The 19,426-nt window shown below is 36.1% G+C and overlaps 1 protein-coding gene across 10 annotated transcripts in view; it reads right to left on the reverse strand.

Annotated features, from left to right (window-relative positions):
* The window catches only part of LOC131147962 (CBL-interacting protein kinase 32), an 89,391-nt gene that overhangs the window by 12,220 nt on the left and 57,745 nt on the right, over window positions 1–19,426 (reverse strand). For 6 of the 10 annotated variants that reach the window (XM_058097650.1, XM_058097647.1, XM_058097649.1 and 3 more), the window contains 5 exons: window positions 10,776–10,898; window positions 10,543–10,653; window positions 6,722–6,835; window positions 6,518–6,574; window positions 6,358–6,432 (listed from right to left, as the gene is read on the reverse strand). In XM_058097650.1, the coding sequence (XP_057953633.1) occupies window positions 6,358–6,432; window positions 6,518–6,574; window positions 6,722–6,835; window positions 10,543–10,653; window positions 10,776–10,898 (480 nt within the window). Of the gene's footprint in view, window positions 1–6,357; window positions 6,433–6,517; window positions 6,575–6,721; window positions 6,836–9,391; window positions 9,957–10,542; window positions 10,654–10,775; window positions 10,899–19,426 lie in introns of those variants that run through there. The other 4 variants (XM_058097654.1, XM_058097653.1, XM_058097656.1 and 1 more) reach the window with 1 other exon arrangement.

Below are 19,426 nucleotides of genomic sequence, written 5' to 3' on the forward strand. Positions count from 1 at the left end.
TTGATGGAATCTACTACTTTGATGAGACTTTATTCAACAATAAACAAGCTCAGGGCTTGAGTAGTAGTACTAGTTTTGTTTCTGTACGTGAACAAATAATGCTTTGGCATCTTAGACTAGGACATCCTAGTTTTCTCTATTTGAGACATTTGTTTCCTAACTTATTTAAAAAACTAGATTGCAATGCTCTTCATTGTGATGTTTGCCACATATCCAAAAGTCACCAAAGCACCTATCAATCAAAAGAGTATCATTCTTCCAAACCTTTTTATTTAATCCATAGTGATGTGTGTTTGGTCCCTCAAAAATCACTACTACTTCTAGTAAGAAATGGTTTGTTACATTTATTGATGATCATACACGTTTGTGTTGGGTGCACTTATTGAGTGACAAATTTGAGGTTGAAAATTCTTTTTAGGATTTTGATAATATGGTTGAAACCCTGTTCCAAACGAAAATCAGTATCCTTAGAACTGATAATGGTACTGAATATTTTAACAAATGTTTAGGAACGTTTCCTTCAACAAAGGGTATTGAACATCAATCTACGTGTCGTGACACCCCACAACAAAATGGCATTGCTAAGAGAAAAAATCACCATTTGTTAGAGGTTGCATGAGCCCTAATGTTTTCAATGCATGTTTTTTAATATCTATCGGGTGATGCTATTTTAATTGCATGTTATCTCATTAATAGGATGCCCACTTGGGTTATAAAATACATCACTCCCTTAGATTGCCTAAAAAAATTGTTTCCTACATGTCGGATAACATCATACCTGCCACTAAAAGTGTTTGGATGCTCTGTTTTTGTTCATATACCTACCAATCTTCGATCCAAGCTTGATCCTAGGGAAGAAAAATGTGTTTTCCTTGAATATGCTCATAATAAAAAAGGATACAAATGTTTTAACCCTCTGATCAGAAAAATTCATATCAGTATGGATGTTGTTTTTATTGAAAACCAGCCCTTTTTTGGCCATAACTATCTTCAGGGGGAGAAAAAGGAAACTGAAGATAAGTTTTGGCAAACCTCTAAGCCTCATCCAAATTTTTTCCTTGACATTGACATCCACTCTTTAAAGGGTCAAGAAATCGATACTTCAACTGGTGAAAATAATGGAAATCCTAGTCTACCTATACAAGGCATGCCTAATTCACAAACAGGGGGAGAAGTACTATCAAATATTCCCTCATATGAGCTTCGTGTTTATAGCAGAAGAAGAAATCATCAGAATAATAGAACTCTTTCTTCAAATCTAGAGCAAGGCCAATCATCATCACCTACACAAGTTGGTCCTCCTTCACATACTCCAGGTACTTTTTCTTCTCCAGATCCTTGTTTTGATAATTCTTCTGATCTTGACATGCCCATTGCCCTTAGGAAAGGAGTTAGAACCTGTACCACACATCCTCTTTCCAACCATCTATCCCATAATAGACTCTTCGATTCTCATAAGGCCTTTACTTCAAATGTTTCTTATCTGTTTATTCAAAGAACCATTCAGGAAGCACTAGATCACCCGAAATGGAGATTGGCTATTCAAGAAGAGATGGATGCACTAGTTGCTAACGGCACTTGGGAAATTGGTGACCTACCGGAGCGGAAGAAGACTATTGGCTATAAATGGGTATTTACAGTAAAATTCAAGGCTAATGGGAGTATAGAAAGGTACAAAGCAAAACTTGTGGCGCAAGGGTACACTCAAAACATATGGAATTGACTACCAGGAAACATTTGCTCCTCTAGCAAAGATGAACTCAATCTGTGTGTTGCTATCTCTAACAGCTCACTCTAACTGGCCCTTATATCAACTAGATGTGAAAAATGCCTTCTTAAATGGAGACCTACAGAAGGAAGTCTTTATGGATCTACCGCCAAGATTTGAAGGGAAAGGTGGCAAAGGCAAGGTGTGCAGATTGAGGAAATCATTGTATGGACTCAAACAATCTCCTAGAGCTTGGTCTGAATACCATGGGAAGGTAGTAAAGAGTCATGGCTACAACCAAGGTCAAGCCGATCATACTATGTTCTATAGACACAAGAGTGAAGGTAAAATGGTTGTCCTTATTGTCTATGTAGACAATATAATTCTGACAGGTGATGATAGCAATGAGCTAGAGAGGTTAAAGAAGATCCTTGCTCAGGAATTTGAGATCAAAGACTTAGGCAACTTGAAGTATTTTCTTGGTATGGAATTTGCAAGGTCAAAGAAAGGAATTTTTGTTTCCCAACGCAAGTATGTGCTTGATTTACTTGGAGAAATAGGTTTGCTACAGTGCAAAGCAGCAAAAACACCTATAGAGCCATACATAAAACTCCAACCAGCTAAGGCTAAGTAATCAACAGAGAGCAATACCAAAGATTGGTAGGGAAACTCCTTTATCTCTCTCATACACGTCTTGACATAGCCTTTGCAACAAGCGTGGTAAGTCAATTTATGCACTCACCAGGACCCGAACATTTTGATGCTATGTACAGGATTCTAAGGTACCTAAAGGGACTCCAGGTAAAGGTTTATTATTTGGAGGACATGGGAATTTACAAGATGAAGTATACACTGATGCAGATTGGGCTAGAAGTATCACTGATAGAAGATCAACTTCTAGCTATTGCACCTTTCTTGGAGGAAACCTAGTAACATGGCACAGCAAGAAACAAAATGTGGTGGCAAAGAGTAGTGCAGAGGCAAAATTTAGGGTTGTTGCTCATGGAATTTGTGAAGCACTATGGATCAAGAGGTTGCTAGACGAATTAAAGATTACTAATTCACTACCAATGAAACTGTATTGCGACAATAAAGCTGCAATAGCTATCGCTCACAATCTAATTCTTCATGATTGAACTAAACATGTGAAGGTAGACAAGCATTTTATCAAAGAGAAAATAGATGAGGGAGTAATCTGTCTGCCATATATCTCGACAACTGAGCAAGTAGCAGACATACTGACAAAGGGATTGCCGAAGAAACAGTTTGAAAACTTCATTAGCAAGCTAGCCATGGAAGATATCTTCAAGCCACCTTGATGGGGAGTGTTGGAAAGTTTCAAATCTGTTTAGTCAACTTTCCTATTTTTCTAAGAGAATCTCGGCTGCAAATGTGTGAATATCCTAGAATAATTAGTTTCCTTAGAAGTTAGCATCTTTGGTTCTTTCCTTCTATTCTTCTGCTATACATCTATTTATACATGTACCTATGTTACAATTAATGAGAATTATTTCCACAAGAAGCTATCTCATTCAATAAGATTAATGAAAAAATTAAGGAAAAACAAAAAGGACGTACACACTGTTTCTACTGACCTAGAGAAGTTATATGGTAGGTTTTAGAAAAAGGGAGTAGGTAGTAGGCATATGGATGTCATCATGAATGCTTACGATATTGTAACAACTAGAGTAAGAACTGAAAATGGTGTATCTAATAATTTTTTCCTATGACAATAGGTGTACATCAAGGTTTGCCTTGAGCCCTTATCTTTTTGCTCTACTCATGGATGAACATACAAAGGATATCCAAAATGAGTTTCCATTGTATGTTATTTGTAGATGATATTGTCTTAATTGGTGAAATTAGAGGTAGAATAGAATCTATGTTGGAATTAAAAGAGAGCAACTATAGAATCTAGAGGTTTTGATATAAGTAGAAGCAAACAAAATACAGAAGATGTTATTTTAGAAATTTGAAGTGGAATATTTAATAAAATATTAAACTTGATGATCAAGAAATTCTTAGCACTTGGAGATTTCAACACCCTGGGTCTGTTATGCAAGCTAAAAAGAAATCAAAGATATAATACATAAAGTTAAAAAATGGGTTCACTAAAATATAGAAGCGCTTGAGATGTGTTGTGTCATCATAAACTACCATTAAAATAAAAAGAGAAGTTCTAAACAATGGCTATAAGACCAATTAAATCATATGGATATCCAAATAAAGTTGCATAAATGAGAATGTTAAGATGAGTGGTATAACCCTGAAAAACAAATTAAAGGGATGAACACAATTACAGTATGTTAGGCATAAAAGTAAAAGATAAATAAATTGCAGTAAAGATGGTTTGAGCACTTGCAATGTATGCCAAATAATGCACCACGGAGGAGGGGAGAATTAATTGTTTTCAGTGGGAGGGGCAGGCCTAGAATAACTTGGACCAACGGATTGAGACAACTAAAAGTTTGACAGCACTCCCAACTTTCACAAGATGTTGCCTTATATGATATATCGAGCAGAATGTCAAAGAAGATTCATGTGGCCAACCTCAACTTGTACGATTTAAGACTTGACTGCTGCTTTTGATATTATTATATTACATTTTACTTTAGAATATTATAATAACACATCATTACAACTATACATATGATTATGTAATAATACCTTATGTCACAGCATACTAATGCAGTGTATTATATGTATAAATTGAATATTATAATAATATAATAATTATTACTATTAAAATCAACCAAATATTAAATAACTAGGACAATATAGTCAAGGAACATAGCTGTTAACGGTGCAAGGCACACCAAGATGCAAAGGGTGCCCAGAGCCTAGGCACAAGTACGCAACTCCACTAGGAACAAGGAGAAGGCATCTACCTCACAAAACTGAGGCATGCATTCATTTAAAATATTGCTCAAATTGCCATATATAAAATATTTTTAATTTGTAAAAACATTAGCACTAATATTTGAATTCAAAAATAGAAAAATATTCAACAATTTAAAATTATACCAAAGTAGCAGACAGATAATACAACTTCCCAGTGATAATAATTAGAAAAATAAAAAAATAAATAAAAACAAAAAGAACCTATAGGTAAGTGCTTTTCTGTGGACTGGAAAAAAAAAAAAAGCAGATATGGGGGGAACAACAACAGATAGTGTTCATGCCAGAAAAAAAAGCAGCATACATGCTAAAAAAAAAAGGAGAAATGGCAGGAAATTTTCCAGGGGGGGAAAAGGCAAAAAGAATTCCAGAAAGAGAAAAAAAAAAAAAAAAAAGGAAAGAATAGGAGCATAAAAATGGGAAGGAAAATAGAGAGCTGGTTGTGAGAAAAGTAGAGAAAAGGAGAAGAAAAGAGAAGAGGGATACAGCAGCTCTGATTGTGAGCAGCAGGCCAGCAGAAGAAGGAAAAGATGAAGAAGAAGAAGACTGACCTCATCTGCCCTGCCAAGAGAAGAACACTATCGATCTGCTGTGTCACCAGAAGCTAGGGCTCTGGTCGCTGCTACCTTTGGTCGCGAGAGGGGAACTTGAGAGACATTGCAACTTGCACAGGAAAAAACAATAGCAGCTCTGATCCAGCGTCACTCATGTTTTTTAAAATTGTACACACATATCAGAGGGCTCAGATTAAAAGGAAAAAAAAAAGGTAAGAATAATTCAAAAATGGATGAGGCACACCAGAAATAGCTCCGTGCCTGCTGGTGGTCAAGGCGAGCATCTCACAGCACCTCTGCCAGGCTGCCTAGCCTCGACCTAGTTGAGGTGCTCGCGCGCCTATGCCTCACATCAGACTCTGTAAAAGAGTTGATGCCATGTTTTGAAATTTCTAGAAGAGGATAACGTGCATGAACACAAAGACGCATAATGGAGTCACCATACAAGTAAAAAGCCCCGCATAATGGAGCTACTATACAAGTAAAAAGCCAACAATCATCGTACAGTCCAACTCTTAAAAAATTGATCTGTTCTCTGTTTCATATCATGATTGTGTCCAGTGTCAATATCCCTGATTCCCTGCTTGTGTTTCACTCATCATAACCAGGTTTAGAAATTTAGCTGACTGAACTGTAAAGTGATCTGATCTTTATTAAGAATGGTCAAACAACTGAAAACCTACTAGTCAGAAAAAAGCATATTTATAAGTATCTAATACAGATAAATTGTTAGCAATCTCAAATTTTCCTCAATTTGAATACATTAAACTATTTTTCCCAGATTTAAAATGTTTGAATTTTTTTTTTGTTTCTCATTTATTTGTTCTGACCTTTTTATGTCACAGGCCTTGTTGGATGAACCTGCCAATTCATTGATCATCAGAAAGATATTGAGTAAAGGAGATGGTCAAAACGTTCTCATTAATCATTACTACCCCATGAATCGAAGCCACATATGGGCAACCACAAACCCCAAAAAGATATGAACTCCAATACGTATCACATCTCCTTTTCACCTTTGAATGGATTGGTCTTTGACCAGGAAATAAACCATCTCCTGCAATAGCTACTGGTAATCCTCAACAAAGGGCACTAACCTACACTTGTTTTGCGTACTGCTTTCTCTTTAGTAGGAAAGAATGAAATATAACCAAAAAAGGAAAAAATAATATACCAAATTAAAAGACACAAACATACCTTGTGAAATTCTAAAGTGTCCCCTTTTGCTTTTCGCACCTCAACCATATGAAGCGAAGGGGCCACTTGAAATACCTGAATGGAAAGTAAGATATCATAAATAGTATGAAAATTATGATAGACTAATTTCCTTAATTAATAAATTTCCATTTCCATGCACCTCTGTAGCGACATTAAGGTTTCCCTTTCTTCCAGCTTTCATATTTTGGAGTCTCATCTGGGAAATAAATTCAAGAAACCCATTATATCCAAACCAAAACTTTGTTTTTATTTTGGTTTTTTTTTTTTTGGGTGGGGGGAGGGGGGACCCACACCTGGTTCTTAAAATGCCATTTCACCAGTCCTTTGAGTGTATCCCTTTTACCTTGTAATTTTTCTTGTGAACATCAAAACCCAAAGGCTTTGCAGCTTCTTCAATTTTGCTGATTATTTCATTGGCTGGGCGTTTTGACGTGAACCTTGTTTCTCTCTTAAATTCCTGTGAACAATTATATATTGATATATAAAAAAAAAAAGTTAGTACTGAAAATAGAAACTTCTTTTCAACTAGTTAAAAAGGTAAAGACAATTACCACTTCAAATTGAGAAAAGCATCTCCATACAGAATGTTAAATTGCCCCAAAGACCTAATGCACTCACAACGCAGCTTAATTACATCATAATATTTATTATCACTGCCAGTGTAAAGTCCACCACTGAAACTCCAATGTTTGCATTCAACTAAAACAAGACAATAAATCTTGTCTATTTGCTAAATGCAGACCATGAGATCTAAATTTTAAAGCACCCAATCAAAACATTCATTATAATCTATAAATCATGGCTAGATCATTGTGAGTGCATCAAGAAAATACCATCAAGATTCATTTTTTAAAGCTGCCCACACCTTCAGGTGTATTTCTATAAAATTTCTACTTGTTCTTTTCTTTTCGACCTCTTTGCCTACCTTTCTTTTTGTGTCTGTACATGTTCGTGTCATATTTTGCTTTTGTTCGAGGGCGGCAGGGATAGGATGTCTCAAAGTGTGCCCCTTGCACATTAATTCATGCACCACTTTCCCTTTAAATCTTGGTATCACTGCTTAAAAATCAGAAATCCTCTTATTTTTCACTGAAGTTTTAACTTTCAGTTTATCATTCCTTAGTGCAAGGCAAACCATAGTAATAGTTAAAACTTGATATACATTGTTGGCTCACAACCTAACAGCTTAAGCTCCCTAACTTGGTATCAGAGCTGGTTATCAAGAGGTCTTGGGCTCTAGTCTAGTCTTGTTGCTCACCTTCGTTTGTGTGGTGTTTTAAAAATTATTGTGTTCCCTGTAATGGGTGTTATTTTTTCTATTATTTATCTCTCCACGTGCTATCGGGCTGCATGTGTGGGGGAGTGTTAAAACCTGATATACATTGTTGGCCCACAATCTAACAACTAAAGCTTTTAGGTAAATTGATAATCTAATTATAGTGCAATCAAGATTCAAATGGTGTGAGTTGAAATCTCAAATTTGGTTAGTAAGATTCAAAAATATATATATCCAAAGTCAACTCCAAATGACATCTTTATAATGATATTTGCGCTAAAAACAAAATAGTAAATACATTTAAATTTTTAACAGTAAAAATTCATATTTCATCCCTATGCTTTCTTTAAAAAATAAAAAGTAAGGGAAGAAGAAAAATTAGTAAAAAACTGAATTTTATGTTGCTGAAGGAAGGAATCAAGAAAAAATAATGAAGAACTAAACTTTTGGCATTGATTACAGTTTTAAAAAAAATTAAAAAAAACTATATTTCATGCCTATTCTTTCTGCAATTAAAAAGGAAAAAGTAACTTAAACAAAACCAATAAATGATTGAACAAACTACTAAAAAAACTAACCTTTGAATCTTTAACAACACAGAGAAACATTGGTACCATCTCACCCGACCCGTGTTCTGCCCCTTCTTCTCAATGACATAACACTATACTCCTCCAAAAGTGAGTGGTTTTGTGAGGCCAACAGAAGATCTAAGGTTTTGTTTCCTCCTCTTTCTCAACATAGAACCGACATAGAAAAGGAATGGAGGCCAATCGTGTAGGAGAAAAAAAAAAAAAAAGCAACAGAAAAAATAAAGAGGTTATTTTGGGGATTTTAGAGTTGGGTCTGACTAGATCATTGGTTCAGATCATGTGAATCAGTTGATTCAAATCAATTTGTTAGGTTCTGAGGGTGAATCAATATATTTTAGCAACAATTCGGTTGTTTTTTGATTCTCCACTAGGATTCAAATCAATTTGGTGTCGAATTTATATGAATCATACAATTCAAATCCTGAAATGTACGATTCTAACAGCTATGTTGCAAACCATTAGCAAAAGTGACTATACATATAAGCAAAAACCATTAATAGACATGATCACTTCATGGTCAATAGTCAAACTTGAAATTTAAAGTTTAGTGGGGCTGGTAATGAATTATATTTCATGAATGGAACACACATTTATTTCTAATAGAGGCCTAATCTGAAGAGAGAATGTTAAGAGATTTGAAATGTTTAGGTGGTTGGGGCCCCTTCCAACGTTCATCTGCAATAAACCATCATTAAATTTTTAAATAAACGGAAAAAGCTAACAATAAAAACAGGTGGAGCGCATGGCCTCGTTGACACTGCTTGCTCTCTCTTCCAGTCACAAGTAAAACTGATGTTTTTAAAACTGGAACAGACAGTGAAAATAGCACTGCCTGAAACAGGGTTGCCCAGTTCAACCGGTTTGGCACTGATGTCAGCAAGACACACAGTATATATTTTACTTTCTTTTATATCTATTCTTCTATATGTCAGCCACTAGATTTGGGATATATTCTTCTTCCCTTGTCCTCCAGGTTTGAGGATCAATTCGTTAAGGAAATATTTTTTAGTTTGTTAACTTTTTGAATTATGAGAATGCCGTTAACCATTTAAAGCATGTACTGGAAGATCCATCGCTCAAGGAGTAATGGAGGCTCCGAAGGAGTCTTTAAGCTGCCATGGTAAATAATGTGCCAACTGCCCATGTGCACACAAAAACATAAAATGTTTATAAAATAAATAAATAAATAACTCAAGCTGACCCTTGGCCTTTCCCTGCCATGGTAAATAATGTGCCGACTGCCCATGTGCACACAAAAACATAAAATGTTTATAAAATAAATAAATAAATAACTCAAGCTGACCCTTGGCCTTTCCCTGCACTGATTCTCTCTCTCTCTCTCTCTCTCTCTCTCAAAATCTGAGAATGCCCATTAAGTTTCCAAATATGAGAATCAATCTCTCTCCCTCTCTCTCTCTCTCTCTCTCTCTCTCCAAATCTAAAAATGGCCATTAAGTTCTCCTTGTGCTCTTGCTATTAGTTTTCTTTCCAAATTTGAATGCCAATTAAGTTCTCCAGGTGGCCTTGCCAGAAATGACCCAGCCAATGTTCATCTAACCCAGCATGACTTTGTCCATTGCCTCACGAGTTCTCTCCCACCTGCGTCATCGTCGGCAACAGTGAAGCAGTGCCATTTCCCATGCAGTCACCATGCGCAACCAAACTTCTGAGTTTTCAGATCTTCTAGAAGCTTCTTTTTCCCCACTCTCGCTCTGAAAATGTTACAGAAAGGGAAAGTTTTAAAAACTTAAGTTTCCTCAGTTAATCAGTTTCTTGCTCCTTCACTGATTTGTCCATTTTTTACTAGTTTTTATTCTAGTTTAGAATAAATAAAAAATTGGTGGTCAGTTCTCAGTTTAAACAGTCCAATTGGCTGGTCCGGGTTCTAAACTCCAAGTAAAACCAGTACATCATGCTCCCCTATGCATAGAGGGCAAACAAATAACATACAGCACACATGCACACAAATATATGGGTTCATTTACACAAACCATCAATTAAATCAAATAATTTATTCATGTCATGCTTACTAATTTTCAAGTTAATCTGACATCTGCAAGGGCTCCATGAATGAACCAGTCATTTTCTGTATAACTAGAAGGATGAAAATTTTATGATGTCGGTTAATATATTACTGACAAGAAATTTGTCCTACATGATCTAGACGAATATAACACCAAATGCAACAGCTGATTTGATCAAACTTACAAATTATATAAAGACATAGAAGGATGTAAGAAATCACAATTCTTAAACTGGAATAAATTGAACAAAAGCAAAAATTTCCACTACTCATACCTGCTCTGCATCAAATAAATTTCCAAGGTTGAGTCCTTTCGACATAGAGATTAACTCAAATGCATTCATAGCTGCTGGCTGTTCTTCATTTTTCTCTGTCACATGATGTTCCTGTCATCGTTCCAATAGTAGACATTTTGAGATAATTTTTATGTGATCCAATATGTCAAAAAATGAGTTCAATGACGGGATTAAATTTCCCTAACATTTTGGGAAATCAACTGTCAACTCACTTCTGAATCCTGAAAAACAGCTTCTACATCATCCAAGTTTGTATCTTCTTTCTCATCAAACACAGGTGGTTTATAACCTTTCTTAAACCATTCATCCTCCAATATTTCAGGAATAGTAATGCGCTGCCATAAGATGCAATAAACCAGAATGCAGAACAGTAAATAATTGAGGTAAATCAGTTGCCAAGGAGAAGAGCAATCAAGCAGCATTTTAACCGTTAGTATGCAATTTTAATAGGCCAACTACGACTGGGAGGCTCATTCACTTTCATATGGTTAGCTTAAGAGATCCAACCAAGTGTGTTCAATGTAATCGAAGGATGCATTGGAACATTGCAGGCTTATGCTAGGCAAATGCTTTTCACAGGTTCCACAGTGCAAGCCACCTAAGTAACAGAATCGTGCTTCAGATATACCGCTATAAAACATTAATTATGCACTAAAGTATTAATCTCATAAGAAGGGGGGGGGGTTCCAAAGGATGGAGCAATCAAATTAATACATTTTAACATTTAAATTATGGATTTCAGACATTTGCATTCTCAACTCTTGTGACCACTAAGGTCATTTTTGGCTTTCGAATGTATTTATGGAACTACAATGGTTATATTGCTATAACATAAATATTTGATAACTTACAAAAGGAGATGTGTTGCCATACTCAAGTAAATGACAGAAATTTTTTTTTTTATGAATTGACGGTGTGGAATAGATAAGGAATCAATATTCCCAAATTTCACCAAGGGAATTCCTCTTGGATGGAATAATTCAAGCATTCACATGAGCTCATTTTTTCTAAGTTTTCATATCCCCGTAATTTTTTTACTACAGTCTCATCATATTCCACACTATATTAGGAAGAGAGATTCCATGAACCAAATGTAACCTAAAAGAAAGCCTTGACTAAAGTATGTTAAAGACTGAGGAAAATTTTCAGTCACGAGACAATTGCTGTATTTGTCTGTCATAAGGAGCTCATCGGGTTAGAAGCAAATAAAAACTGTATGCCATGACAAAAAAAAAAAAAAACAATTTCTCAAGTTTTACCAATCCATGATCGTCTTATCTGTATATTGTACATAATGCTTACAGGGAACAGTTAATACGAACCAAGTAATAAATGGATATGAAAGCTAGTGTCAAAATTTTAGATGATAAATTAATTTCTGCCATTTGACATTGCCTTATAATATGCTTTTCAAGTTGTTTAAGAGCAGTTCTAGATACAACAACATTATAAGTACATATGCAGAAAGTACATACAGTTTAACCATTGTTATTATTTAAAATAATAATAACAACAGCTAGTATAAACCTTACAGTGGAAAAAAATCTGTCTAAAAAATGGAAAATGATCCACACAACCCCAACAAGTTTCAAAACATGAAGGAAATAAACATTTTTTTTCCTGATCCAAACATTCCAAAAGTAGAAAACTGATGGTGATTACCAGTGTGCATCAGTAGGACAACACTAAAAACAGAAATAATAAATAATATCAAGCTAACTCCAAGGCCAGGAAAATTTCCTTGATAAGAAATCAAGCTCCGAGTCTGTAAAACTTGAATATGCCACGTGTCCAATCTAAGCGTTTAAGGTCCTGTAACTGAAGTATCCAAAAGGACTAGACAATTGCATCACACCAATCTTTGCCACACATGCATCCCCAAGGTTCACCAAATCAATGACTATCACCTCTTACCACCTACATCCTATAGGGGTAGACCTGGGTAAAAAACATCTATATATCACCACCCAATACAACAGAAAAAAATACCCATTTTAAAACCCACTTTTTTCACATGCCTAATGGTCTAGGATATGGATTCATTTCCTAACCGGGATGTAAGGTGCTAGCTTCTTCTTGTTCTAAGTCTTCAGGTGTGGGTGTTGAGGAGTTTAGAATTACATTATTTTCCCTGTACCTAAGTAAACACATGTGCTCCCCAACATTGTTGGTAGCATTCAAATCAGATTGTTGAAGTATTTGGTGAATTAAAAGACCTAAACACAATGATGATCTTACCCTCTATGATATATACCAAGCACATAACAATGATCACAATACCCTCACTACCTCATGCCTACTAACACAGCAATAACTCATGCTGATGTGTTTAATTTCTATATAAGTTTTGTCATACTTTCACTCTTATTTTTATGCTAGTTTGTGTTTAATTTTCTCATTTATTAGAATTTTGATTTATTTTGTTTATTTTTTATGTAGGAAAAAATAAATTAAAGGAGTCAAGGGAATTAAGGAGGAAACTTTCCTTTTCAAATTCAAATTCCCTTCATCAAGAATCCTTTTCAAACTCAAATTCTTCTCTCGAATTTCCTGAAACACCCTTCAGTATTTGGAGCATAACTTTGGCTAGAGAACTCCAAAAAGCGCGATCTAGGTATCTATGGAAAGCTAAGAAAAAATCCCACAACTTTCATGTTGAAGATTTTCAAAGATGAGAAGATCTCAATAGAGAAAATCGCACAACAAGGCAGCAGCAGAAAAGGAGGGGATTTGGAGAATCTTGTTTTGGGGAGATAAGAAGGGAGGACGATTAGAGCTTTATAAAAGTAAGGGATTTGAAGCTTGGAAAAAAGGGGGGATTTTCTTCACCATCACAAGAGGAATTTGAAGCTTGGAAAAAGAAGAAGATGGAGGCCAAATTGGAGTTGTTGACAATTGAGATTCTCGATCTACATACAATTTCCTTCTTAGCTCTTTCATCTTCTCTTTGTACAATTTTCATTATGAATTCTAGAATTATTATGGTTTGTTTTGATTCTATTATGAGCTAATTGCTATTGCTAAGACTACGATGTAACCTCTACATGACGATTCCGAATCTTATTTCTATGTGATCATAATTTTATCATTCCTTTTGAGCATACATCATTGAGTTAAATGCTTTCAATTATCTGGCCAATAGTTGAGTGATTTATTGTGCATGTCAATTCAAGAGATGATGCATGTAGTTTAGCTTCTTATGATGTATGTCATGAATTGAACGAAAGACAGGACTGTGCCAACGTGATTTGTGCAGCTTTTATGTGAAATATTATTAATCTTAATGTACTCAAATGCTTTTAAATTCACATAGACATATCACGGGTTATCGTATTTTGGGTAATTCTAATTCTACTCGAGAGAGGATCTTAGATAAGTTAAAATATTTTGCCGTCAAATAGGATGATAATTGATTGATTGCATGATTAGAATTTGGGATTGGATTGGTTAGGTGAGTCGAATGCCTTAGTGTTTTCTTATTGGGTGAAATCTTCTTCTTTTTAAGTATTTAGTTGATTTAATTTTATTTGTTTTATTTTTATGCACTATAGCTCAGATTCAAAATCCACCACTTTTCTTGATTTTCAAATAATTTAAAATTAGAACAATTTTAATAGTTAATAGGTAAATAGTCCTCGTGGGTTCGACATCCTTCTTTATCACTATATTACATGTTACAATTTCATGCACTTGCGAATTTTCACAACACATGCTAAATGACCAAAAAATAACCAGCAACACAGATAACAAAGTGTTAATGGTTATTTGGTCGTTTAGCATTATTATTATTATGTGTTAAAGAGTTTTTTTAGTAATAAGAGTGAGTTAGTAAGGGTATTATGGTCATTACATTTGTACTTGAACTATATTATAAATAAAGGGACAAACCTATCATTGAGGCTAGGTCTTCCATTTTACCCAATTATTGAACATGGTATCAAAGCATGATTTCTAAACCCTAATTGTTACCTCCACCATCAAAACTGAAGCCTAAAACCCAAAATCTGCTGCATGTCTACCATCATAGAAGAATTTCCAGCAACACTATAGCCCTAGAAAACAGCCAGCAGCAGCCAAAATTCACACCAGTCACTGGAAATTTCCTGGGCGATACTGCCAATTCAAGAACACAAAATCTACTATAGATTGTGCAAAAACAACATCATAGTCACCCATAGACACTGCCAATCTGCTCCCCACTGAAATTCCATCTCCAGGAAGTGTCCCATGCGCCCTCATGCGCCGGTTGAAGGCTGCCAGGGCCGATCCCACACGCCGGCGCATGAAGCTATTTTCAGGCATGTTTTTGACCTGAAATCATCCAGCAGTGATTCAATACCTCAATTAACATGTTGATGGAGCATTTCATGATGTTTTTGTCCAAAGATCTCACCTTTTTTAATTGTTCATGTGCGGCACCCAAGAATGGTTGTTTGATGCTCCATGAAGCTGTTTATCAATGGTTATTGAGTTTACTGAGCCTGTAACAGTGGAAGTTGCTGTGTTTTTTTATTCAATGTCTAATTTCTTCCTTATACCAAAATATTAAGCTGTTAGGCATGTGTTTTGCTCAAAGATCCAATCTTTGTTGCGACCATGCACTTGTGGTAATTCGTTAGTTGTTGTTCGGTGTTAGTAACAGTCATTTGTGACTCTCTTGGAGCAGTGGCAGTGCTCATAAGCTGTTTTTTGTCAGGCTGTGGCAGTGTTATATAAGTTTGTTGGTGATTTGTCCATGGTGGTGTTGGTGGTTCACATCTCCAATAGTTCCAGTGCTGTGTGTTGCTTTCTTGGGGCTGTGTCTGTGTTTCTTGGTCCGATTGTCCATGGCGAGTCACCTTGTTCGTGGTTGTTCCGATTGTTTTAGCAATTAAGCTTGTGATCATTGGTCTGAGTTTGTAAGTGTTGGGATGGAGGTTGCGAATCCCAAAAGTATCGTTCTCTCATTATTCACTTGTTTGACTGAACTGCGTACTGTGACTATATTAGAGGAGGAGCATTCAAGGTTTCTACAATATCAATCATCTCAACAAGCATCTTATCACATCGTGTCTTTTGCCCAGAAAGGTAATCCTACAACCTATATCTCATCTGGTATCCTTCCCACTTGTCCTTAGGTTATTGATTCTACTGCCACTGACCATATAACAACTGCAACCAACTTCTTTTCTGACCTCCAGTATCCTGAATTTCTACCTCAAGTTACCCTTGCTAATGGGTCCACCATTGCTGTTAAGAGTATAGGAACAGTACATCCTACTCCTTCCATCTCTCTTTCTTCAGCTTTATGCATTCCTAAATCTCCTTTCAATCTTATGTCAGTTAGTAACTTACAAAGTCACTAAATTGTTCTGTCACACTCTTTCCTGATGATGTGGTTATTCAGGATCTGAAGATGAGAAAGACAATTGGCATAGGACATGAGGCTCATGGACTTTACTACTTTGAGTCTCCTACTCCAGCCATTGCCTGCACAGTCGCAGCCACACCACTTCAAATCCATTGTCGCCTTGGTTATCCGTCCTTGGCCAAGTTGAAACAGCTAGTTCCTACATTGAACTTTGTGTCTAATCTTGAGTGTGAGTCTTGTCAATTAACAAACATCATCGTGCTCCCTTTGCTTACTAGGTCGACAAATGGGTGGTTAGTCCTTTCATACTAGTCCTTTCATGACTACTCTAGGATGACTTAGTTTTATTTAATAAAAGACCATTTTGAGTTGTTTGATATCTTTTGTGTCTTCTATACTCAAATAAATACTTAATTTGATATGCCAAACAGGATACTTCATAGTGATAATGCTAAGGAGTACTTCGGTACCCAATTCAATACCTATATGACTAATTCTAGTATGATCCATCAATCGTCTTGTGCCCGCACTCCACAACAAAATGGAGTTGCAAAGCGAAAAAACAAATATATTCTTGAAGACACTCATACCCTATTATGTTAAATGAATCTCCAAAGTTTTTTGGAGTGATGTTGCGCTCACAGCTTGCTCTCTCATCAATAAATGCCATCTTCTATCCTTGGTGGTAAAATTTCATATTCTGTTATCTTCCCCAAGGCTCCTTTGTTCTCCCTTCCTCATATATTCAGTTGTGTGCCCTTTGTCCATTAGTTAACTCTAGGAACAGATAAGTTGGATCCTCGTGTTATCAAATGTACTTTTCTGGGCTATTCCTATACTCAAAAAGGATATCGATGTTATAGTCCTACTTTACATTGATTCTTTGTCTTTATTGATGTCACCTTTTTTGAGTCTACACCACACTACTATAAATCCTTGAGTTCTGTCGACCTTATTGAGTCCCTTCCTTTGCCTTGCCATCAAAATCCAAACCTATTATCTTTGTCCAATCCTCCAACATCTTCATCCAATTTGAGTCCTTCCCGTTGCTTGGATCATCCCAATTTGCAGGTATATACATGGCGACTCAAGGGGGGAGTGCCTCCCCCAACTTCTACTACTATGCCTCTAGTTCCCTCATCAGATGATCTAATTTCTCATGATGTTGATCTTTAGATATCTGTTCAGAAAGCTAAACACACTTGTACCCAACGTCTGATCTCTAGTTTTGTTTGTTATGATTTCTTGTCACCCTCTTATTATTGTTTTGTTAGTACTCTTGTCTTCTGTTGCTCTTCCAAAATCTATTTCTGAAGATCTATCCAATTATGGGTGGAGGATGACATTGGTTGAAGAGATGCGTGCACTACATGATAATGACACTTGGGATTTTGCACCTCTTCCTTCTACTAATTCTGCGGTTGGTTGTCACTGGATGTACAATGTGAAAGTCAATCCTAATGGTTTTGTGGCTCATTTGAAGGCCCACCTTGTTGCCAAGGAGCATACTCAGGTATATGGTTTGGATTATTTAGACACATTCTCTCTAGTCGCTAAACTTGCTTCAGTACGTCTGTTCATCTCTTTAGCCACTACTTGTCACCGGTCTCTACATCAGTTAGATGTGAAGAATGCTTTCCTACATGGTAATGTTCATAAGGAGGTATATATGGAGCAACCAGCTAGGTTTGTTGCTCGAGGGGAGTCATGCTCAATATGTCGACTTAAGAAATCATTACACGGATTAAAAAAATCTCCAAGAGCATGGTTTGGTCGTTTTAGTGTTGTAAAAGTTTGGCCTCCATCAGTGTGCAGTAGATCACTATGTATTTTATTGTTATACTCCATCTGGTAGGATTTTTCTTACTGTATTTGTGGATGACATTGTGATCACTGGTGATGATGATCGAGGCATTCAGGACCTAAATCTTTTCCTACAAAGTAAGTTTCAAACCAAGGACTTGGGACCATTGAAGCACTACTTGGGTATAGAAGTATCGAGATCTCGTATGGAAACTGTCTTGTCACAGAGGAAGTATGTCCTTGATCTTTTAGATGATATGAGGCTATTGGGATCCAAATATGTTGATACACCCATGGATCCCAATAATAAGTTAGTGTCATATTTTGTTGCATAACCTAGGTTAGTATAGGAGACTTGTTGGAAAGTTGAATTATCTCAATCATTGGACTAGATATATCCTTAGCAACAAGTGTTGTGAATCAGTTTCTCGATTCCCCGAGAACAAATCAATGGGATGCAGTAATTCACATTTTAAGATATCTCAAAGGTGCACTAGGGAGAGGTCTCTTATATCAGGATCAAGGTCAAACTAATATTCAAGGATATACAAATGCAGATTGGGTCGGGTCACCCTCCAATTGAAGATCCACAACCCGGAATTGTATCTTTGTCAATGGTAATTTGGCGTCCTGGAAAAGTAAGGAACAAACTGTGGTGACCAAGTCAAGTTTTGAGTCAGAGTATAGGACTACGGCACACACGACATGTGAACTTGTTTGGTTGAAGAATATGTTGAAAGAACTAGGTTTTCCACATTCTCATCCTATGGAGTTGATGTCTGATAATTGAGCTGCTATTCATATTGCCTCCAACTTAGTCTTCCATGAGCGGACAAAGCACATTGAATTTGATTGCCACTTTATTTGGGAGAAACTTGTATAGAAGCTCATTCCAACCACTCATGTGAAGTCTAAATTTCAGCTTGCTGATTTGTTCACTAAAGCCTTGGGAAGTGCTAGTGTGAAATTCATTTGTAACAAGCTAGGTGCATATGATATATATTCTTTAGCTTGAGGGAGAGTGTTAATGGTTGTTTAGTCATTTAACATTATTATTGTGTTGGAGTTTTGTCAATACTAAGAGTTAGTTAGTAAGGGTATTATGGTCATTACTATTGTACTCAACATATATTAAAAATAGAGGGACAGACCTATCATTGAGGATAGGTCTTCCATTTTACTCAATTATTCAACACCAAGGATGCCCTAACAAGTTATGGGCCACATCCATATTCCATAGGTAACGTCAAAATAAACAGTATCCCTAATCTCCTAACTGGATGGGCACTAACCACCTCTTCATGACTAGTTAGGTGTTCTTGTTAACCCAAGATACCCTAAAAGGCTGGGGCTGTGGCATTGCTTTACAATTCAACCTAACCAAAACAACTTTAAAAATAGTATTCAAACTATCACCTCATCAATGACTTAAAAGACCTATCATCACATCTAATGGAACTATAGAAAATGGTAGTCTTGTTCTATTCATCATTATACACAATATGGAAAAAACACACCTCACAACATCAACATGAGAATCATCAACCTCAAAGTCAAACTACCACACCCTCAACTCAAAGTACAATGGCATCTACCAACCAAACCTTCAGTATCCCACGGTCAATTGGATCAAACTCTTAAACTAATGCTAGTTGGGTACATTGAGCAACTAAATTACCTCTAGCACGACAACAATGACAGATTTGAAGA

Source organism: Malania oleifera, chromosome 2 (genome assembly GCF_029873635.1).
Source record: "Malania oleifera isolate guangnan ecotype guangnan chromosome 2, ASM2987363v1, whole genome shotgun sequence".
NCBI classification, from domain to species: Eukaryota; Viridiplantae; Streptophyta; class Magnoliopsida; order Santalales; family Ximeniaceae; genus Malania; species Malania oleifera.